Source organism: Aulonocara stuartgranti (genome assembly GCF_965226115.1).
Source record: "Aulonocara stuartgranti genome assembly, chromosome: 4".
Taxonomy (NCBI): Eukaryota; Metazoa; Chordata; class Actinopteri; order Cichliformes; family Cichlidae; genus Aulonocara; species Aulonocara stuartgranti.
The window spans coordinates 15,273,008-15,296,190 of NC_138942.1; the positions used below are offsets into that span (position 1 = coordinate 15,273,008).

Consider the following 23,183-nt stretch of genomic DNA (forward strand, 5'->3'; position numbering starts at 1 on the left):
TCCTCTGGATATTCTTACACCAGAGAAGAGCTCCTTAACTGCAGGACTACAACGCCTGTGGATTTATATCCAATATTTGTCGCATCTGCGGCAGATTTACTGCTGACTCTGATCAGGAAAGTGAGACGTCGAAAGAGAGGTAAGCGAGCCGGCGTACTCGTGCGTTTGAGGAAACGCGGACTGAGAACGGCCCTTCCTGGGATCTTCCTCTCTAATGTACGCTCACTCTGGAATAAGATAGACGAACTGGCCCTGATGAGAAGCATGAACAGAGACTTTGCCTCCTCCTGTGTCTTATGTTTTACGGAGTCGTGGCTCAGTGAGGACATCCCGGACTGCGCGCTCAAGCTGGGGGGCTTTCATCTGCTGCGCGCGGACCGGCAGGCCGCTCTCTCCGGTAAAACCAAAGGTGGAGGCGTCTGCTTCTACATCAATAGTGGCTGGTGCACAGATGTAACAGTGATTGCTCAGCACTGCTCTCCCTCTCTGGAATATCTTTTCATTCACTGCAAACCGTTTTATTCTCCGCGGGAGTTTGCTTCATTCATCCTGGCCGCTGTTTACATCCCGCCAGACGCGGATGCGCGAGCAGCTCAGTGCGCACTCGCAGAGCAGATTCTCCACACGGAGCGGACATACCCGGACTCTCTCATCATTGCTCTTGGGGACTTTAACAAAGCCAATCTGAGCCATGAGCTTCCGAAATACAAACAGTATATTAAATGCCCGACCAGAGAGGAGAGGACATTGGATCACTGCTACAGCACGATCAGCGGGGCCTATCGCGCGGTGCCCCGCGCTTCACTCGGACTTTCTGATCACGTCATGATCCACCTAATCCCCGCGTACAGACAGAGGCTGAAGCTCTCCAAACCTGTCGTGAGGACCAAAAAACTGTGGAGCAACGAGGCTGTGGAGGAGCTTCGCACGTGTTTGGAGACCACAGACTGGGACACTTTGAAGGCTGCTTCTAACAGCTTGGACGAGTTTACGGACACTGTCACCTCCTATATCCACTTCTGTGAGGACAGCATTGTGCCATCACGCACCAGGGTGAGTTATAACAATGACAAACCCTGGTTTACCCCTAAACTCAAAAAGCTGTGGCTGGAAAAGAGTAAGGCGTTCAGAAGCGGAGACAGGGACTGCTACAGAGAGGCCAAGTACAAGTTCACTAAGGAAGTGGACATTGCCAAACATCAGCACTCTGAGAAGATGCAGCAGCAGATATCAGAGAATGACTCGGCCTCTGTGTGGAAAGGCTTTAGGAATATCACCAACTACAAGCCTAAAACCCCCCACTCCACTGACGACTTGCTCTTGGCCAACACCCTAAACGACTTCTACTGTCGTTTTGACGAGCCATCAGGCAGCCTTCACACCTCCAACGACCCCAACAATAGAGACACTTTGGACACTCATTCCCCCACCTCTCCCCCCTCCATAGAGCCATCACCACCTTCAAACTGTTCACCTACAACACCCGCCCCCTCACCCCACACAAAAGAGGATTTCACACCACCTCCTCCGACCACAACTCTTCATATTCATGAAGCAGATGTGAGGAAGCAGTTTAGGAGTCTGAATGCTCGAAAAGCTCCCGGCCCAGACGGTGTGTCTCCTGCCACACTCAGACACTGTGCAAACGAGCTGGCCCCAGTGTTTTCTGGCATCTTCAACTCCTCACTGCAGGCATGTCATGTGCCTGCCTGCTTCAAGTCCTCTACCATAATCCCTGTCCCCAAGAAACCTAGGATCACTGGACTAAATGACTACAGACCCGTGGCTCTGACATCTGTGGTCATGAAGTCATTTGAGCGCCTAGTTCTCTCCCATCTCAAGACCCTCACGGCCCCCCTCCTGGACCCCCTGCAGTTTGCATATAGAGCCAACAGGTCTGTAGACGACGCCATCAACATGGCCCTACACTTCATCCTGCAGCATCTGGACTCCCCAGGAACCTACGCCAGGATCCTGTTTGTGGACTTCAGCTCTGCCTTCAACACCATCCTTCCAGACCATCTCCGAGGCAAGCTTTCCCAGATGAATGTGCCTGATCCCATCTGCCGGTGGATCACTGACTTCCTGACGGACAGGAAGCAGCACGTGAGGCTGGGGAAGAATGTCTCGGACTCCCGGACCATCAGCACCGGCTCCCCTCAGGGCTGTGTTCTTTCTCCTCTGCTCTTCTCCCTGTACACCAACTGCTGCACCTCCACCCACCAGTCTGTCAAGCTAATCAAGTTTGCAGATGACACCACCGTTATTGGACTCATCTCGGACGGGGACGAGTCTGCCTACAGGAGAGAGGTTGAACGTCTGGTGTCCTGGTGCAGCCACAACAACCTGGTGCTGAATGCCCAGAAGACAGTGGAGATTATTGTGGACTTCAGGAAGCACACAGCCCCACTCCCCCCCATCATCCTGACTGACACCCCCATCACCTCTGTGGACTCATTCCGCTTCCTGGGTACCACCATCACCCAGGACCTGAAGTGGGAGCCCACCATCACCTCCGTCATCAAGAAAGCCCAGCAGAGGATGTACTTCCTGAGGCAGCTGAAGAAATTCAACCTGCCAACACGGACGATGATGCAATTCTACACCGCAATCATCGAGTCCATCCTCACCTCCTCCATCACCGTGTGGTACGCTGGAGCCACTGTCAGGGACAAACAGAGACTGCAGCGTGTTGTGCGCTCTGCTGAGAAGGTGATTGGCTGCAGACTCCCATCTCTGCAGGACCTGTACACCTCCAGGACACTGCGGCGTGCAGCCCGGATCTCAGCTGACCCTTCCCACCCTGGACACAGTCTGTTTGACCTGCTCCCCTCAGGCAGGAGGCTCCGGTCCATTCGCACCAGAACCTCTCGCCACAAGAACAGTTTCTTCCCCTCTGCTGTTGGACACATGAACAATAACCACATGACTGTCCCCGCCACTCACACATGACCCTACGCTGTGTCACTGCATCATTTCATGTCTGGCACTGATCACCACCTGCACTCATGTATATATCCTTCTACGTAGCACTCTTAAATTCTTATTCTCATGTATATATCTAATGTATATCTCATGCACATATCTTTCTTTCTACATAGCACTTTAATTCTTATTGTTTGCACTGAAGCACCGCAGCAAATTCCTAATGTTGTAAACCTCAACATCTGGCAATAAACCCATTCTGATTCTGATCTGATTCTGATTCTGATTCTAGAGTCTTGAAGCCAAGCCAAGGAAAAATGGTTCCTGCCCCAGGACAACTTAACCGTCAGGGGCAAGTCTGTACTGGTACATATTGTAAAATGACACCCAGTTTATGCTCCAGTGGATGATGAGAGTCAAACCTTAAATACTGATCTGTATGCGTAGGTTTACGGTACGCATCAGCTCTCACAGTCTAAGAAGGCTAACCTGGCACTTTTCATATCCTCCCTGGTGAATTTGATGTGTTGGTCCACCGAGTTGATGTGATCTGTGAAATGTGGTACGTGCTGAGATTTGATTTTCACCCAGGTGTCATCCACATATCTGAACCAATGGCTTGGTGGTGTTCCAGGGTAGAATAACAAAGCCCTCTTTTCCACTTCTTCCATATACAAATTGGCCACAATGGGTGAAACTGGGGAGCCCATGGCACACCCATGTTTCTCCCTGTAGTACTGACCCTTGTATGTGAAGTCGGTGGAATGAAGACACAGTTCCAAAAGCAAACACACTGAGACAGACCCAAACTTTCGTCCGTAGTTGCTCTGCTTCCACTTCTGCAATATTGTTGTTTCAAATTGCTGTTTCTGTGGCTTTGATCAGTTTCACTAGCGGGATTTGTCTCGGTGTGACAGCAAAATTCAACCCTTTAGCAAGGATGTTTTTCTCTGTTTGGGTGAGCTGCTTGTCAGACTAATTCTTCACCCACTTGTCCACATCCTCGATGTCGCATCCTTCTCTCTTCTGGCCACTCTCTGCATTTTGTGGTGGTTTCCGACGTATACCAAGTAAGTCAAACTTCCCTTGTTGCCTGGTCTTAGACTTCTTGTGCTGTGCTAGATGAGCCTTCTCAGTAAAGTCAAACACCTTTTTAAGAGTATTTTCACCTAGAAGCATTGTAAGTCTCTGTCGGATGACTGAGCATGCATCAAGATGCAGCAGAAGTAAAAAACCCAACTACCAACAGATGTGAAACACAGGTGTGTTTTTTTTTATTCCTTTTTTTTTTTTCATTTTCTGTTTCCCTTTATGTAATTTCTGGATTATAGTGGCCAGAAGTTATTTACATACATCCAGTATTCCTATCCTAGAGTCTTGAAGCCAAGCCAAGGAAAAATGGTTCCTGCCCCAGGACAACTTAACCGTCAGGGGCAAGTCTGTACTGGTACATATTGTAAAACGCCTTTTATAACACAGCTATTTCCTGAAGTCATTTCCTAGATAATGATTCTTTCTCAGAGCATTGTTCACCAAGATTTAAACATGTTTTTATAATTGATTATAATTCTAACATAATTTGTCACATATTCACAAAAGTAGCAGCCTTCAGACACAACCTGTTTTTGACATTTAACAAAGATCTTTGTTTACACACTGACATGCTGTTACATTAATATAGCTTCACACGACCACAGATGTACAGCAGAGATTCAGTGTGGACTTTGTAATTACTGAAGAAAACAAAACTGATGAGACCAGGACATAATATAAGCCATTTTAATAAAATAGCATTTCAATATTTTTTGTGAAGAATAAACACAGATGACAGTTTAGAAAGGTTGTTGGGAGCAAGGAAGCAACAAATAAAGAGCATGACAAGAAGTGTGAATGTGTCCTTAAAAAAAAACCCAGAAACTCTAACCTTACAAATAAATCAATAATTTCAAAACAAACACCCTCTGCTGTGGCTCTAATGTATGAAAACCTTTCAAAAAACACATATTTGTGTGTGAAAGGTTGAGATGAAAAACTACTTTTCACCTCACAATCAGACAATTAATTCCATAGTGAAAAGAACTACTGAAATTAAACAATTGAGGATGGACACAATGTAAAGAGATAAAACTAGTCCTGCAGCTGCATGGAGATGGAGCTACTTACCCTAACTGACCAATCAACGTTTACAAGATAAATTGCAGGAGTCATTACATTATAGTTCTAAACATTTTAGAAATCCCTACCGTTAAATATCTGTAGGTAAATAAAATTACAATTTTAATTGTAGTTTTAGATAAAATACATCAATATTCCATTTAATTACAGGGGAACTACGCCTTAGTTGTGGGCTGTATTATAAAGTGTTACCATGTTTTTATCTTCTGTGTTAAGTAGACTGATTTTACATGTACTGAAATGTGCTATATAATTGCCATTGTCATCTGGATGAACCATAACTAAGCACATAAAATAAAATGATTAAAATAGATTTGAAATATATGTAGAGTGATGTGATGTAAATTTCTTGCAGTTTTTCCTCAAACTTCTTTGTCAGCCTCAAGATTTGAATCATTACAAGATACATGTCTTACAGAAATAAAAATCCAAAATCACTGGTAATGACATACTCAAAATCAAAGTCAAATATCACCAAACAACTTTTAAAAAGACCAAATGAAAACAAATAAAAAATTACTGAGACCAAATTAGATGTTTGTTTTTTGTTTTTTTTTTTGTTTTAATCCGCACTTCCTCTGGGAAAACCTGTTTGTGACCAGGCTTCTGCTGTTTCTACCCAGTCAGCAAATCTGAAACATCCCAGAACAAAGGTTTGACAATGAGCAATAACCAATGGAAATGGAAATAATATAATGTCTACATTTTTTTTAAATCCTAATATTGATTGTAAAACTCCTCACCCTAAAGAATACTAATTGCTATAATTAGTTTAACCCTTTAAGACCGACCATAGAACCAAGTCCGCCAGAGCTTATATTATATTTTTACATGCTGTGGAGCCATATTTGGGAGCTTTTCAAGTTGCTATACATCAATACAACCATTATAGCCCAAATTTTAATAATATGCATGCATTAAGTGCATAGTAATTACATAAATTGCAAAAAAGTGCAATAAACTACAAAGAAATTGAAAATCGTTTTTGTTTGTTTAACATATATTTCTAGTTAGAGAAATTTAAGAGGCTTATCCCTCAAAACTGTAAATACAAAAAAGTTGCACAAAATAGTTTCCTACCACAGGAAATTTATTTTGAGTGTCTTCATAGTTTTATTTTTGAAATTGCAATTTGAGTCCTAAGCATCCCAGAAACGACCCAGAAAGTCATAAAGTCAAACATAACTTTTAAAAACACCAGTATAGGCTCATGAGGCCTTTAGGTAAAAAACTAAATTTCCGCGAAAATGACGTCACTTCCGGTTTCGGGCAGGTCATGGCGGACATGCGATAGTTAACCCTTTAAAACCGGTCGGAGCGGGCACGCTCTGTTTTGCGTAACTATTTTTAAATCCCGGTAGCACTGCAACCACGTAAGCTAGCGCAATAATGTTTTTTGCATATGAAACCGTAGGAGTTGTACTTACATCTTATGCCGTCAGCTTGCCCTAGGTCACGGTTTCCTTCCACATATAGCTTTGCAAAAACTGCATAAAAAGCACTTGCAGCAACAAAAACATAATATTCCAGAAACACGCTTTGCCGATCCGATCAGCTGTTCATAACACTTCCTATGTCCATCAGCGTGAACTATCGCATGCCCGCATGACCTGCCTGAAACCGGAAGTGACGTCATTTTCGCGGAAATGTAGTTTTTTACCATCAAGGCCTCATGAGCCTATACTTGTGTTTTTAAAAGTTATGTTTGACTTTATGACTTTCTGTGTCATTTCTGGGATGCTTAGGACTCATATTGCACTGCTGGAAATAGTTTATTTTGATGCATATGCTGCTTTTTTGCAAATTTGCAGTATAATATTTATTTTCGTTTTTCCTGCAGTATATAAAAATTGGTGTATTTCAAAAATAAAACTATGAAGACACTCAAAATAAATTTCCTGTGGTAGGAAACTATTTTGTGCAACTTTTTTGTATTTACAGTTTTGAGGGATAAGCCTCTTAAATTTCTCTAACTAGAAATATATGTTAAAAAAAGCAAAAACGATTTTCAATTTTTTTGTAGTTTATTGCACTTTTTTGCAATTTATGTAATTACTATGCACTTAATGAATACATATTATAAAAATCTGGGCTATAATTGTTGTATTGATGTATAGCAACTTGAAATGCTCCCAAAAATGGCTCCACACCATGTAAAAATATATTATAAGCTCTGGCGGACTTGGTTCTATGGTAGGTCTTAAAGGGTTAAATGTTAAATTGCAGATTCCCCTAAAATGGACCCATTGTAGCCTATGCTGATCAGCATATTTACTTAACATAAATGTTAACACTGTTAAGGACAAAAAATTTTAAAAATATTTATTATAATAACATTGATAACATATTAGGAGTTACCCAGTAAGGGACACTTCATCATCTGGAGTGCCTGCAAGTTGATCATAATGTTTCTTCACCATATCAAGCTCTGTTGAAACATCTGAAAAACAAAACACTTTTTGAATTGTTTCCCCCCAGAGTGTTTCACATAATTATGTGTGTGACTCGGTAATTTATAAGTTAATTTTAAAAAATAGATAGACAAATAGGTAAAACCGCAGTGGTATCAGGTAGAAGATTGCACAGATAAAGAGAAAAGGAATATAATTACAGCAAACTAGCCTGTTTACCTGGAAGTAAGCTCCCATCAGTTTTGAATGAACATTTAATGGATTCCTTCGTAGTTTTCTCCAGAATGTCCAGGATGTTTTCCTATTTTTAAAAAACTAATTACTTATCACAGATAAAAATGTGTTAAAGTCAAATACAATGACATTTAGAATTTTTTCAGACTGGATTAAAAATATAAATGGAAACATAAATTTTTGTATAAGTCTAATCCAGTTGAACATAGAAAAAGCCTTTGGGTGAGCTAAAACAAAATACGGTCATGATATTTCTTCATAAAACGTGACAAACCATCAAATCGTGCAACTTCTCCAACATGGTATTTTTTGCCTGCTCAAACATGTCCTTCTTTGAGTGCACATGGTTCTTAATAGTCTCCCTCATGCAGTACAGCATGCCTTCTCCTTTAAATTCTGCAGCCTCTACAATAAGACAGAAAGCTTCAAATTTCTCATGCCGAATAATGATGAACATAAATATGCGTTTTAGTGCCATGTATTGAATCTCTGATCTTATCTCTTACTGCAGTAGCCTTCTTCCATAATGTTCTCAATTGTCTCTGTCAGACTGCTGTAGACTTTTTTCTTCTGTTTCCGGATGATTCTGTTCAGTTTTGCCTTCATTTTTTCTTCCTTAGAGACAAAACATGAAATATGGATCAACATCATTTTAAATCACAATTCACAAAACTAATGTTAACTTTTTCATGTTTTACTTTACTGTACTTTACTGTTTGAATTGATGTATAGGAAAGTTTCATCTCTTACCTCTGTCTTGAGAAATCTGAGCTGCAGTTCAGTATTTTTGTACTTTTCAATCAGAGAATCAGTGTTAAGTGAAAATGTCTTGATGACTCCATTGAATGCTCCACATTCTGAGTCATTTCTAAAACATGTAAAAAATTTGGTTAATAATGAAAGAAGTGGCAATTTTATAATCATTATGTTAAAAACGTGGTATGTAATAAATTAAATATTTTGGATAATATTATGTGACTGTTTAGAACTTTTTTTTTTTTATTACAGGAAGGTCTTTCTGAATTCTTCATCAATGCTGTCAGTCAGACATGAAGCCAACTTCATGTTAAGGTTAATTAGCTTCCCTTTTTTTGGTTTGTAGACACCACCATTCTCAACAACCTGCTTCAGTACCCCACAAAAACCACTGTTCCTTCCCTGGAACACAAAACAATTATTTAAATATATATTTGTGTAAAATGTGTCTTTTGTTACAACTAGTTAAAATACATACTTGATACAAGAAATTCTTGAGTTTTTCTCCATATGAACGTTTGGATTTCTCAACGCCATCAGCAAGACATTTTTCGAAAGCCAGAAAGGTCTTTTCCATTTCTTTTCTGACATTATCAAGTTGGAGGATCATGATTATCTCAAGTTTTGCACAAATCCTGCCTTTTTTATCACCCTGAAAAATATTTGAAGGGATAAAACCATAAAAAATACTTGTCGTTTCTTATAGATTTATGAACTTCACATGGTTTTAAAAGTCACTCTCCTTGAATAATGAACCTGAGAAGTAAAATAGAACAGCAAAAATACATGAATCAATCGATCACTTAATAACTCATAAATTAATAAATAAACAAAAAACAGAATTGTAAACACAAAGACAAATGAAAAATGCCAACATGTAAGCGAATGTTGTTGTGTATCTTTTTACTTGACTTTACCACTCCTCTGGAGTTGGCTCCTTGAATCAAAGACAGAATCCCATAAGCTCCATTAACATAGTTTATTGTCTCAGAGTGACAGTCATTGAGCTCTTGCAACAATCCCTGAAGTTTGGTTATTTCTGTTAAGAAATTTCAGTGCCACAGTTTGACATTACGTACTATAATTCAAAATAAATAATTCTTCTTTCAGTCAGAGCAAACTAAAACAACATGTGCACTGAGACTTCACCTACCAGTTTCTTCTGGACTTAGATGCTTCCCTTTTAGGAACTCTTTGGAGCTCACTGTGAACACTCTGAAACTGTCATCATGGAAATGTTTCTGCGGAAAAATGATTGAATTTTAAAGCATCCTTGCAACTGTGGAGAGTCTGTATTATTTTCTATCAGCCTATAAAACTCACCTTAATCTTGCTTCGTTTGTTGAATTTTTTCCTTACTCCATCCTTGGCTTGCAGGTTTCTTTTAACTATTCGATCATGGATATCAGCTGATGAACTACAAGAAATGTGCAAATATGTACTGTTACCATCATCACTATTATCATCACCATCATTAATCTGGGGCAGGCTGGGTGGTTTTGTTTTATTCTTGACCTTTTTTGGTGAAATGTGTAAAATCTCCCTTTCTTACCAAGCTGAGCTTTCCCTGACTGCTGCACACCTGCCACTCATTGTTAACACGTAGATTGTATTTAAAGACTGGCTGTGGCAATGTTTCTCTGCCTGATGGTGCTGGTACTCCAGTTTGTTGCATTCTAGTCTTAAATGTGTAGTCTGGTTAATATCCTCTCATGCTCCTACTTACTACCCTGGGTTGTCAGAGTCTCTTACCAAAATACTTACCTGTTCACTACAGACTCCCTCTTAGCCGTGTTTGTAAACATAGTAAGAAGAACTCCTAATTTCTCTAAAAACATTTGATTTTGTTTCGTCCCTGCGAGTTATTGGATACTCTCGCTAATACACCAGTTCATTTTATATATTTTTTCATTGTAATTAAACCTCTTAAGTTTCAGTTGTGCGAGTCTGCCTTGCAGGTCCAGTCATTTATGATAAAATGACTTTAATTGTTTAATGCATTTCTCTTTAAAAAAACAAACAACTTCCAAATATGGGAGATTGGTAGCATTTATTCGTAAAGCACTCGGAGAAAGGCCAGCATGTTTTATTTGGATCGTGACATCAACACGCTGACATGCTTACATAGAAATGTTTTTTTTTTGTCACAGCAACTACTTTAACTTTGTTGCTGAAGGACAGTGTAATGCTACTTATTCTTTACAATGTAGAATTCTTGAATTACTCGACTGTAAGGACCAGGATATGCATGATTTCCAATAATATCATACATTATGTGCAACATACATTAAAGCTGCCATAATGTCATTTGCATCACTTTCTCCTCCTGCTCTCCTGTTATTACTCACCCTCTTCTCTCTTGCTGTCCCTCTAGAACTAAAAAATTCCACTGCCTGTCCCATTATCCGCTATTCTACTCTGGCCAGGAAATTCTCTGTTCATTACTCAGTCCACCATCTTCAACTTTATAAAACTGTAACTGCCTATGAGACTCCCTTTGAGCCAAATGTTCTGCATTCATTACAACAAAGGCTCAACCCTGTGCTTCATTCTTTGTCTAGCCTGGGTTTATCTTACATGGAAACACCCTGTAGTTGGTCAGTATGCAAAATTTACTTACAGATCATCAGAATCATCAAGAAGATCAGACTTGTTGCAGATAAAATGAATTTGCTGACATTTGCCACCATTTCCAATCAGACTACTGACACTTTCCAGGATCTCCCAGGCCTCTTTCTCTGATGCTGCTCGGTTAATTTCAGTCACAATCCACACAGTAGAACAATCTCCAACAATCTGAAAGGAGAATAACATGTCTCAGTGCTTCATTGAAAGATGACTGTTTACAGACAACACAGTATAAGCAAAGAGCAGTAGATATGAATTACCCCTTTCCACATCTGATCTCTGCTCTTGTTACAGTCACCATTTCCAGGAAGGTCCACAAGTGTGACATGCTGGAGAAAAGGATTGTTTGGCACCCTGACAGTCACACACTTCACTAGTGGCCAAAACCACTTTTTTCCTTCATCACCTTCTCCTTGTTTTGACTCACTTCTTGTGTACTTGACAAATTGTGCAGAAAGTTCATTAGCCTGCAATAAAAAACAAAAGTAAAAAGCTTAAGGAAATTTGATCACTAAAAGTTGAGTCATTCGTTTTTAATCTCAAATTTAAATTATTACATCGTGTCATGGTTCTGGGTCATTTTGACCCAGCATTTTCAGTTTCTTGTGTTTTGGTGTTTTTTCCACATTATGGTTTATTTTCTGATTCATTAGTTGTCCTGTTTTGAACATTATAATCCTGTTATCCAGTGTTATTCTGGTTAAGAGTTTTGTTCTTAGTTTGAGTTCAGTGTCTAGTCTGTGCCTGTCATGTTTCCTGTTTTACTTTGAAGGTCCATGTCTCATGTTAGAGTGTCCAGTGTTATCCTCTCCTGTGTTGTCATTATGTTTCATTCAGGTAAGCTGTGTCCTCATGTGTCACCACTTCCCCTGATCACGTCATGTATGTATTTAAGTCCTCTGTCACCCTTTGTCGTGTTATCTGTGTTACCCACTCCATATTTGGTCATAGTTTATTGTAAGATTTAAGACTGTTAACAACAATAAATCAAAGACTGTTGTTTCAAATAATTTTTTTCATGGCAGAAAGAATTTTGAATCCATCTTTGGTGAATCAGTGTTTTCCAAGCCTTGTCGTGTGAACTCAGACACTGTAATTTCAAACACTATGATTTGTGGTGGTAGAAAAGTCTAGCTTATATTGAATGTGTCAGTGTTTTCTGCGCCACCTCCTCTGCCTCCAGTCTCTGTGCCCAGGGCAGCTAGGGCCCGGCCTTTCCTTCACCTGTACCAGTTCCTCGGGTGAGGGCAGCACCCTTCCAATAGCCAAACCCATCTGTTCTCTGATTGGATTGTTAAATTTGTGATTGACATGACATTGGCCAATCAGATGAAAGGAAGAAAAATAGGGTCAAAATTCATACTTGTAACTTGAAACTTGAGTGTAGAGTTTCACACGTATTTTTTCTCACACAAATCTTTTTTGCACTCACACAAATTCTTTTTACACATACAAATCCTGATTTACAAATACAAAACTGATTTACAAGTGCAAAATATTTATGACCACAATTTGAGCCCATACTGCCAGGGCACAGTCTGTCTCCACACCTGTACCTAATCCTCGGGTGGGAGCGGCTAGTGTTCAGAAGGTGCCTGCACCCATTCCTGTCTCCGCTGGAAGCTCAATTGAGCCCGTCCAGCTGTTTTCCTTGTGTTCTTAAGGCTCAGAAGGCTTAGCTCAGCCACCATTACAACCACCATCACTACCATCTGTAGATAACAGTTACGTTATGTTTGTCCATACTGCCTGCCGTTGCTGCAGTTACGGAGGTTTCCAGGAGATGTTGCTGTGGTTCTAACTTGGCTATGGCAGTGCTTCCTGTTACCTGTGTGCGAACGTTCATGTTGGCTGCTAATTAACACCTGGCATACAGTTACAACGGACTGGTTATTGTAAGCAAACCTACACCATCATTACTACAACCGCTACAACCTCTACTGCAGTCCATAGTTCAGTCAGTAGCTCAGTTATTAGCTCATTCACTTGCTTTGCCACCAGTTCAGGCTCCAGTGTTGTCACCAGCCCTGTTACCTGTTCAGTTCTCGGCATCAGACATTAGCTCTGTTTCCAGGTAACTCATTAGCTCAGTCACCAGTGAAGTCAATTACTCAGCCACCTGTTCAACCACCGCCCTCATCTGCTGAGAGCTCTGAATCCTCTCAGCCTCCCTCTGCTGCTTCCCCTGGGAGCTCTGCCAGGCGTCTCAGTTTTCTGTTTTTGCTGAGAGCCTGTTCGAGCCTCCCCAACGGTCCACAGCAGCTTTCACTGAGTGCTCTGCTGGGTTGTCTCAGCCTCCTGTCTCTGCTGAGAGCTTGTGCGAGCTGTCCACACACTCTACAGCAGCCCCCACCGACGGCACAGGCAAGCTCATCCTGCCCTCAATGGACTATGTGTTGCTGCAGCCTGACAGGCAACCCGAGCTGGCTGGCTGTCTAACGCAGCTCCAGATAGCTTCGTCTCAGCCAGGGGTTTCTGTACCATCTGGCCTTTCATCTGTTCTAGCTGGGGGTTAAGGAGAACCCAGCCAGCATCACGTCATATCAGCTGGAGGGTCTGAGGAGCCTGTCCAGCCATTAGTGCTGGCATCAGCAGCTTCTACTCTGTTGCCTGCTGCACCGCCACCTGCTCCTGCTGTTGCGTCTGATACAACTCAGCCTGCACCACCTTGCTGTCGCTGGCCACATTCCAGGCCACTGGCTAGATTTCTTCCTTGTCATGGACAGCTTTCTGAACTCAGTCACTGCCACCATCTTTCACTTGGCCGGCCTTGGGACCTGCTCTGTCGCCGCCGCTACCTTCCGCGCGGTCAAGCTCCGGAACTGTTTCCATGCCGCTGCTGCTTTCCACACAGTCGGCCCCCTGAACTTCTGGATTTTGGGAGTTCTGTGATGTTGGCTTCTGAGACGGCCCCCTGAACCTTTGATTTATGGACCTTTGTGCTGCTGACCCCTGAGGTGATTCTGAACTGCTCCCTGTGCTCCAGTGTTTTTTGTGGACATTTTGTTTTGGTTTCAACAGCTAGTATTACTGTTAGCAGAAACTACTTCATGTGGGCATTTTGCACAGTTGTCCACCACTTTGAGACATTAATAAGCTACTTTAGGCTGTTCCCTTATTTACAAGGGGTCACTACAGTGGATCACTTGGCATGTTTTGACTGTCAGGGTTTTACACCACTTTATGCCATTCTTGATGCAATTGACTATCAGACAGTGATTCACTAAAGTTTATGGCCACTTTGAATGAGTCTTTGCTAACTTTGCTCAGCAGTGAATTTAAAACCAGGCATATTAAAACAGGTAAGAGTTGATTAAAATAGGAATCTGTTATGTGAAGAGGTAAGGGTTTATACTGCGATTTAAAAAAAAATAAAAAATAAAAAATAATGCTCTACATAATACCTGGACCAGTCTTGGATCCTGTTAACCACAGTTATTACAAGAGCAGATAAGTTTTTTCTTCATTTAGATGTGATCATTTAGATGTGATCATCTAAATGTCATTGTGGGATCTCAGTAGGATCTGTTTTGTTGTAATCACTGGATCTTATTTTTAGTGTGTTTTGTTTTTTGGACTTTTGAATCTATGCTGAATTATTTTTTCAGAAATGAGTTATGTTTCTACTTCTTAGTTTTTTGTTAATTTCTTCAGTTCACTTTTTTGTCCAGGTTGTCCTAGTTTCACCTGTGAAGACCACAGGTGAAACTAGGACAGCATCCCCAGTATTTAGTCTATCATGGCTGTCTGTTATAGTCAGTCTGGAACACAGCGGAGTTGTTCAGTGCTGACGCTCACAGTGCAACACTTGCAAGAATGCTTCCTATAAAGAAATATGAGAGTTTTTGTCTTACTGATTCATATGTCAACATCTTCCGCCTGGATTGGAGAAATTCTGGAATTTCTTTGAAATATTTGCTGTCCATGGGATTTTCAAAGGATCTTCTCCATTCTTGTCCATAAAGTGCTGACAGCTTTTCAACAGCATCATGATAATCATCATCTTCCTTTTCCTGATTTTTATTATTGTCAAGAAACTGACGAAATGACCACAACTCATCACGCCACTCCTACAAAAATAGATGACATGCCATTTATTGAGGCATGTACCCAACCCTATGCCCCAAGAACTGGACTGTAACACATGATTTTGCTTAAAGTACAAATCTAACTTTGGGAATTCATTTTACCTCTTTTGTGATGAACTCAATTTCTGCTTCATACTTTGAGCTACGTGTGTTAGCTTCCACTTTGATCATGACTGAGGTGCAGGCATTGACACTTCCTGAGGGTAAAAGATTCTTCTCTTTGATGATGGCATTTATCAAAGAGCTCTTTCCAGCCCCAGTTTTACCAAAGACACCAACCAGCTCCCTCTTGTCTGTCTCCAAATCACTGATCTTTTTCCTGTTGAACGAGATTTTAAATATGGGTTAAATGGTTCAGTCATGATAACATTTTAAGCATGCATTAAAAAAAACAGTTTAAAAGACAGTTACAATGGTAATAATGGTAGTTATTATCAAATGAATTATCACTACATATTTCAGTTTTATACACTTGTGCCACCAATTGTTTACTGTATGTTGTTTTGATCCACACCTTCCTTTTTGTGTCACCTAAACTGAAAATGTTTTCCCAAAGAGTTGGTAGATGCCAGGTACAGCAGAAAATGTAGTTAAGTCACCAAAACTTCCTAAAAATATCAGTCTTTGTTGGTCTTAGTTTGGATGGTTTGTTTTACTACTGAATCATTCCGTCAACTATAATTGTACAGCTGTAAGTCAAAAGTATAACGTGAAAAAACTAAACAAAGAACCGACACGTCAAACAGACTGACACAAGAAACAAATTGGTGAATATTGAATCAAAAGGGTTCATGTACAGGCAACACGATGACTTGATGTTTGGCACTGTTGTCTCACACCACTATCGGGGGCCTTTTTGTTTTGAGTTTACGTGTTCTCTCCATGTTTGCCTCGGTTCTCTGCAGGTACTCTGGCTTTCTCCAACAGTCCAAATACGTGCAATTAGTGCATTTAGGTTAATTGGTGACTCTAAAGCCTCATCGATGTGGTTATTCATTCCTGTGACTGTATCTTGGTGTAACCATTGTGACATTCATAAAGTTTAATTGGATTAAATTACACATAACTAGTAGCTTCTGAGGATGTTTTATAGACATTTTTGCTTTCTTTAAAAACAATCTGTCTTTGATCTGTTTGTGAAACTGTCACATGAACAGGAGTGGAACCAGGCCCATTCATTACAAAATATGAAAAGAAAAATACTCACTTTAAGAAAGCACTGAGTTTGTCTTGGTCATTTAGTCTGGAATGTACAACTTTCATGATGCTTTTCACATCAGAAAATATGATTGCTTCTGTGGACATAAAAGTAAAGAACTATTTGGAAGGAATTATAGACTAGAATAAACAGAAAATGTAAAATCTCATTTTAAAAATACAAACAAAACTGTGTGAATCAAAGTATATCAGGAGCATAATGTGACCACTTACCAATCAAACTTAGTATACCATGCATCATGTGACTGTTAAATTTTGACAACAGCCCAAAGAAAAAGTAATTTCTAGCATCAAAGATGATGTTGGACAAATTGTGCTGGCTTAAACTGTGACACTGTTTAGAAAGAAACATAAATACCTTCAAATCCTGGCATAGACAGACGCTGTCGCTTAGCTGGTGACTGCAACCTGCTGGGGTCACTTTGAAGGTCTGATTTTCTCTTTCCTGATTGGATGAAAACAACAAAAAAAATAAGAACAAAAAACACATTTCTCTTAGCATTGAAAGTTATTCTTAGTAAAGTTATGTAGATTGAAAGGCATCAATATTTTTTGCAAACACAGAATAATATGAGATGCAATAAATACGATGCATGTGTCTCACCTGTATCACTTGTGGATGGCAAGACCTGAGGATGAATATGAGTTATACAGGAAATTATCACTTGCATTGGCATTGTTCTTTAACAAAATTTGAAGGACATTAACGTACAAGTTTTACAATCAACAAACCTAAATGCAGTTATGTTTTCAACCAGAAGATTGGTGAAGAATACATTATAAATTACCTTTTTCTTAGTAAACATCTGTGATTCTACAAGACAATTCTTTTGCATAATTAAGTCCCGGTCCCAAAGACCTACAGAGACGGTTGGCGAACCCCCTAGCTAGGGCAAAATGTATATTCACCAACCCCCTATGAATTAAGTTTTTAGATTCAGTCATTTATTGGTTTCTGTAGAGAGTGGTCAGTCTCTGTAGACCAGAGAATGGAGCTTTACTTTGTCTCAGGTATTGGCTCATATGTCTGAAATTCAGTATAACCCTTACCTTAACCAAACCAGCTGCTTGTTCATGTTCCTGTTTACACTGCAGATAAAAAGTGCAAAGCCGAATACAACACTGAGCACTTAAACATGTATTGAAATTGTATTTGTCATATAGATACTAAATCTCAAGGAAACAAAACAATTTTTAACTTACTTGAAAAGGAATGACTGTTTCCTGGTTTGAGTTTTGTTCTCCCTACCACAATCAAAACAATTCAAATCCATATTAGTACAGAATTAAAAAAAAATATGCTAAATATTGTTACCAGTATTGGGCAAAATGCTTTGAAAAGGTAATTAGTTATAGTTACTTCTTCAAAAAAAGTATTTAATTAGTATCTGGGTTACAATATTATAAAAGTAAGTTATTACTTGGAAAAGTAACTATTGCATTACTTTAAATAATGCTTAAGGTGGATGAATCATCAAATTGCTAAATCTAAATGAATTTTCATGACTTTTAAGTGTTTGGGGGGGATTTTTTTTCCTTTGGATTATTAATTAAAACCAAGGACAGAAATAATAAAATGATAAGTCGCTATCACTTCTACTTGTAGTTTAAGTATAGTAACTGTACAGTATCCCTTTCACAGTTAACACTAAAGGGTAATTACATTCAATCAAATCTGAGCCATGATATATTCTGGATGTTTGTTTCGATTACAGTAAATGTTGTTATGACTGTTTAAAGCAGCGGCATTTACCCTGAGGGCCAGGTTGCCTTTTTGATGAATCCAGGAGTAACAAAGAAACCGAAACTGGTATCCCGAAAAGTTCATTGTTTTTAGTTGGAGAAACGTTTCGTCACTCATCCAAGTGACTTCTTCAGTCTCAGCTGACTGCAGGTTTCACTTGTTTTACCAAGGTAGGTATCCCCGACAGAATTTGTTTCCCTTGCATCGGGAGCGTTCGCTGGGCAGGGAGAGCGGATCCAACTGATTCCGCCTCCATTACAACCAACTTAGACGTGGATGAACAGTTTTAGTGAAAAAGTGAAAAATGAGTGTCATTACATTACCGTTCAGTTTGTCGGTTACAACAGAAAATGATACATTTATTGTTCTCAGGTGTTATATTTCAATAAACCAAGGACATTTTGACTGATAATTATTTGTATCCTTGTGTAATTGTAGACAGCTAAAACCTCCGAAATTTCAGGAGCCATAAGTCATTATTAGAAGAGTTTCAGAACTAAATATCAAGAATGTGTCCTTCCAACGCAGGGGGAACCTACCTTGGCACGGAATTTAAGCTGTTATAAATTCGGTGACAGATTTTAAATGACATTAAAATCTGTCAAAAACAGGTCAATCATATATCTCACGAAGAACATCAAGTGATTTAGAGATCATTCCTATCACAAAGTAGCTGCTGTCGTCAATTTTTGGCAAATTAAATGTTATATATCCTTTATTTATCTGGATAAAAAGTAAAGGACAATTGAAGTGTTTTTTCCAGGAGAGAGCTAGCCAAAAGCAGCAAATATAACAACTATAACATCACAGTTCTATATATATATATAAAAAAAGAACTGGATTGATGACAATATGGGTAAAAATACGCATAAAGTCATAAAGATACTAAGAAAACAGATAATTTCTTTATTTGATATACATAACCCCTTCATAAACCCTGTTGACTAAAGTGTAATTACTGATTCAAGTAAATATACTAGACGTAAAAAAAAACATAAAAAAAAAACATTGAAAAACACTCTTTGACGGACGCTCACCTCCCCTGCCGGCGATCTTGCTCCCATGCGGCAACCACAGAACCGGCAACGTTGGTCTTGTGAGGAGAGTTTCAGCCGGTCTAGATGGGGCAGATTCGCAGCAGCCCCAAACTGAGCCAAAAAGTTTTGTAGCACCCGTGTCTGCTGCTCAGTCTGGGCCTGCAGGTCTTCCAGATGACGCCGGTACACTACCGCCTGCTGCTGCTGCAAGGTCGCCAATTCGGCCATCATTTGAACCAGTATCTGAGCTGACTGGAGGTTCTGTGGGTTTGACATATCGTAGCGGCAAGCTGGGCGCCACTGTAACACTCTGTTACTGATCCCCGTTACGACGCGCGCACACACAAGGAGACAGTTCTGCGTCACGTTTCAATAATCCTCTTTATTCAATTCTCAACTCAAAGCCACTCGTTTCACACACTCCAACTCTCACTGCTACAGCTCTCTCACTTCGCTCTCAGCTCTCCGGGCCCCAGCAGTTCCTAAAATAGGGAGAAATGTAATCAGCGTGACAGGTATCAGCTCTTTCTCCCAGCCTCCCTTGCCGCTGTCACCTGAACTCGCTGCTCCACCCCTCAACTGGTGCTAAACCACAAACCACACCCCACCGCAAACGAAAATCACTATTTTCGTTTGTGGCGGAGTGTGTCGTTTTCGTTCAACTATTAGCGCACCATAATAGTTCTAAAACAAATTCACCTGTAAGTGACATTTTTCAGAAGAAAGGTAGCAAATGTTAAAGCATTTAATTAATTAATATCACTCTAGGTCCAGCTCTTGTGATCAATTTATCGATTTCCTGATCATCAAGATGATACAGACTATTAAGACTATTCCTACTATTTAGTAGGAATAAGGATTATTCATAAAATGAGTTCAGAAATACCTTTTTAAAGGAGTTCTGCATTGGTGTATAAATTGAATGCATTTTAATTCTCTGTGTTTTAAACAAACTGCTAAGAGTTTTTACACCAAATGAGAAAAGCAAGAGAAAAGCTCTGTTTCATGGTTAATATTACATAAAAGTATCAATATATGTACCCACAATAAATGAAATATGTTAAACAAAACAAATGTAATGATTTACTTTCAAATGTCACTATCCTTTCACTTAGTTTCCATTCAGTCAGTTTTCTTTGCACAAAATCATCCATGACCAAGATTCAAAACTGAAAGATGAATTGAAATTTCAGATAAACCACTCCTACTTTATAAATTAGGCCTTTCAGCTGAAATTGAACGAGTAGAGCAGTTACATAGATGCACAGATTGATCAGAACTTCAATTTTGTTAGTGTACTCAGCTGTTTGGTCATGCCGAAAATGGTCAGTTATGGAGGATGAAATTAGCAGGCAAAAGGAGAAGTGCAACAACCAGCATGATTAAAGAAAAACAGATTCAGATTTTTTTTTTAAAAAAAGAAGCTAGACATGAATGGTTCTATTGGAGCAAAAGACTGTCTGTCAGAAAGCAAGTAAAACCTGACCTGCACATGTACAGACACTGATCAGGGAATGAGAAAAGCAGGGAGGGCTGACGAGAATGGCTGGATCATTGTTGTCTGTATGGCAAAGTTCAAATGAGTTAAAGGGGTTAAGTAGAAAAAGAAACAAAAAACTTTGCAAAATGACTATATGAAATAATAATAATCAAGAAGAAAAAGTAAAACCACTTACAACAGTAACAATGACTTTTGTGACAAACAGAGGTGCTGTTTGAACATACTCAGATTATTCTCATGTACTTATTTCAAGAAAAACACACATTGTTGGCAAAATAGAACAACTATCCTTCTTCCAAAGCTGCTTAGATAGATATGCACTGTCAAATGATGCTTATATTTAACTCTGTGAAGAATAAACATATAAAATATGCCACAAAACTAACCCTTTCAAGATAACAGACAAATAACTACTCTGGGCAGTCACACATAAAGCAAGGTCAAAAAGGCTGCTGGAAGCAAAAAGTGTCATGTTCTTAATGAAAGAGCACAACAACAAAACTGAGTGATTTTTAGTTTCTGATAAAAAGAAAATGAAACTGAACTAAAGATCAAATCTTACTACCTTTCTATTTACATGTTTTCATACACAAATCTACATAATGCTAATCTTCCCAAAATGTGCAGGAACATTTGCATTCACCAAATTGTTTCTTGTTTTAGCATCAATATTAAAAAACAAGTAGCAAAGCTAATATATTCAAGCTTCTCTAGAAGTTGAATTTTAACTTTCACATTTCACAAAAAGTAAAGGTTAATTTGAAATATTTTTTTTAAATATCCAGCTTTTCTTTGGAAAATACATGTAAAACTTTTTTTTATTTGTCAAAAAAGTCTCAGTATAGTTCAATTCAATTCAATTCAATTTTATTTATATAGCTCCAAATCACAACAACAGTCACCTCATGGCGCTTTATATTGTACAGTAGATCGTACAATAATAGATACAGAGAAAAACCCATCAATCATATGACCCCCTATGAGCAAGCACTTTGGCAACAGTGGGATGGAAAAACTCTCTTTTAACAGGAAGAAACCTCTGGCAGAGCCAAGCTCAGGGAGGGGCGGCCATCTGCTGTGACCGGTTGGGGTGAGAGAAGGAAGGAAGACAGGATAAAGACATGCTGTGGAAGAGAGACAGAGGTTACAGTTTTTTCTGAATGCTTAAACTCTAACTGCGATTGTTATAGCACAATTTCGAAAACTCTTAATACTTATAGCAAAACCACTCACTGAGTTTGCAAAACTAAAAGCACAAACACTGCTTTGCACTCAGTTTGCCATTTTGTAACACACACCTGGCAAAACTGTAGGTACAATCCACTGCACAGCACTCTTTTTGCAGAACTGTAAACACAACTCACTGCTTTACACTCAATTTCCAAATGATCAACACACTCCTAGCAAAACTATACACATTTATGGCTATTATTTACACTATTTTGCCAACTGTCTGACACACTGTCACGTGTGAAAACAGTTTTAGATAATTAGTTCACTTTGCAATCAGCCTAAGCACTATAAATAAGGTACAGGTAAGCTGTGGAGTACAATGGAGGGAGCAGGAAGAGTGAGAAGAGTGAGAATTAGAGGAGGCCGAGGAAGAGGACGTGGAGGTGAAGAAGTAGGACAAAGAGGATGACAAGGACAAGGAGGTGAAGTTAGAGCAAGAGGACAAGAAGGAGCAAGAGGAGCAAGAGGAGGGGGAAGAGGAAGGGTAAGAAGAGTAAGAAATAGAATTGCTGGTAACATCAGAGCTACAATAGTGGACCATGTAATCAACCATGGAATGACCCTGAGTGAAGCTGGCCAACGGGTTCAGCCTAACTTGAGCCGCTACACTGTAGCAAGCATCATAAGGATATTTCGAAATGAGAATCGGTTAGTACAGTCACTTTGCACTAAGACTTGTAGCACTGCCATATGCTAATGAGGAACACAACAATACCACAGATGTAAAAATACTGAAACTGTTACTTTACAGAATTGCTAGCTGACCAGATGCTAGGGGCAGAGGAAGAATGTTCACTGCAGACCAATAAACCCATATAGTCAATATGGTGACTGCAAATAATTCCATAAGGCTACGTGAAATTCAGCAGTGCCTAATTGAGGATGACACCACCTTCCAGAACATACAAAATGTGAGCACTTCTCTATTAGGTTGTGTACTTGCCCGCAACAAAATCCGAATGAAACAAATCTACAGAACACCTTTGGAAAGAAACAGTGAACGTGTAAAACAGCTGCAATATGACTATGTGCAGGTAAGCTATAGTATCATTGGTACTGAATCTGGAAGTGCATACTGTAGTGCTGTGCATGTGCCTGCTGTTTGTTTTGTCTTGCTCACGTCTTGCTCATGACCCATCTGCAGAGGCAGATGGGTCATGAGCAATTTGTTGTGGATGAGGCTGGTTTTCACTTCACTAAGACGAGGAGACTCGGAAGGAACATCATTGGACA

General features: G+C 39.7%; 2 protein-coding genes across 4 annotated transcripts in view; one reads left to right on the forward strand and one right to left on the reverse strand.

Moving 5' to 3' along the window:
* LOC309705469 (nuclear GTPase SLIP-GC-like) overlaps positions 1 to 23,183 on the forward strand; it is a 154,780-nt gene that overhangs the window by 73,314 nt on the left and 58,283 nt on the right. The gene's annotated exons all lie outside the window — the stretch shown is intronic.
* Positions 4,691 to 19,780, reverse strand: LOC309705468 (nuclear GTPase SLIP-GC-like). Of its 2 annotated transcripts, XM_082531320.1 has the most exons (21): positions 19,217 to 19,780; positions 17,639 to 17,680; positions 17,486 to 17,524; positions 17,040 to 17,064; positions 16,794 to 16,880; positions 16,425 to 16,512; positions 15,320 to 15,536; positions 14,984 to 15,199; positions 11,390 to 11,596; positions 11,122 to 11,297; positions 9,825 to 9,918; positions 9,655 to 9,742; positions 9,419 to 9,540; positions 8,980 to 9,153; positions 8,752 to 8,903; positions 8,496 to 8,613; positions 8,252 to 8,360; positions 8,020 to 8,150; positions 7,731 to 7,812; positions 7,459 to 7,540; positions 4,691 to 5,732 (listed from the first exon to the last, which is right to left on the reverse strand). In XM_082531320.1, exons 1-21 carry the CDS (start codon positions 19,490 to 19,492, stop codon positions 5,663 to 5,665), a joined length of 2,595 nt encoding a protein of 864 aa, XP_082387446.1. In that variant the 5' UTR covers positions 19,493 to 19,780; the 3' UTR covers positions 4,691 to 5,662. The 2 variants fall into 2 exon arrangements, with proteins under 2 accessions (XP_082387446.1, XP_082387447.1); XM_082531321.1 differs by lacking the exons at positions 17,486 to 17,524; positions 17,639 to 17,680.

Bases quoted from the DNA above. Each gene is read 5' to 3' on its own strand.
- LOC309705468 (XM_082531320.1), bottom strand. From the start codon at position 19,492: ATGTCAAACCCACAGAACCTCCAGTCAGCTCAGATACTGGTTCAAATG. The intron at 17,525-17,638 runs GTAAGTTAAAAA...TTTTATCTGCAG, and splicing joins AAACAGTCATTCCTTTTCAA to TGTAAACAGGAACATGAACA. The intron at 16,881-17,039 runs GTGAGACACATG...TCATCCAATCAG, and splicing joins GCCATCCACAAGTGATACAG to GAAAGAGAAAATCAGACCTT.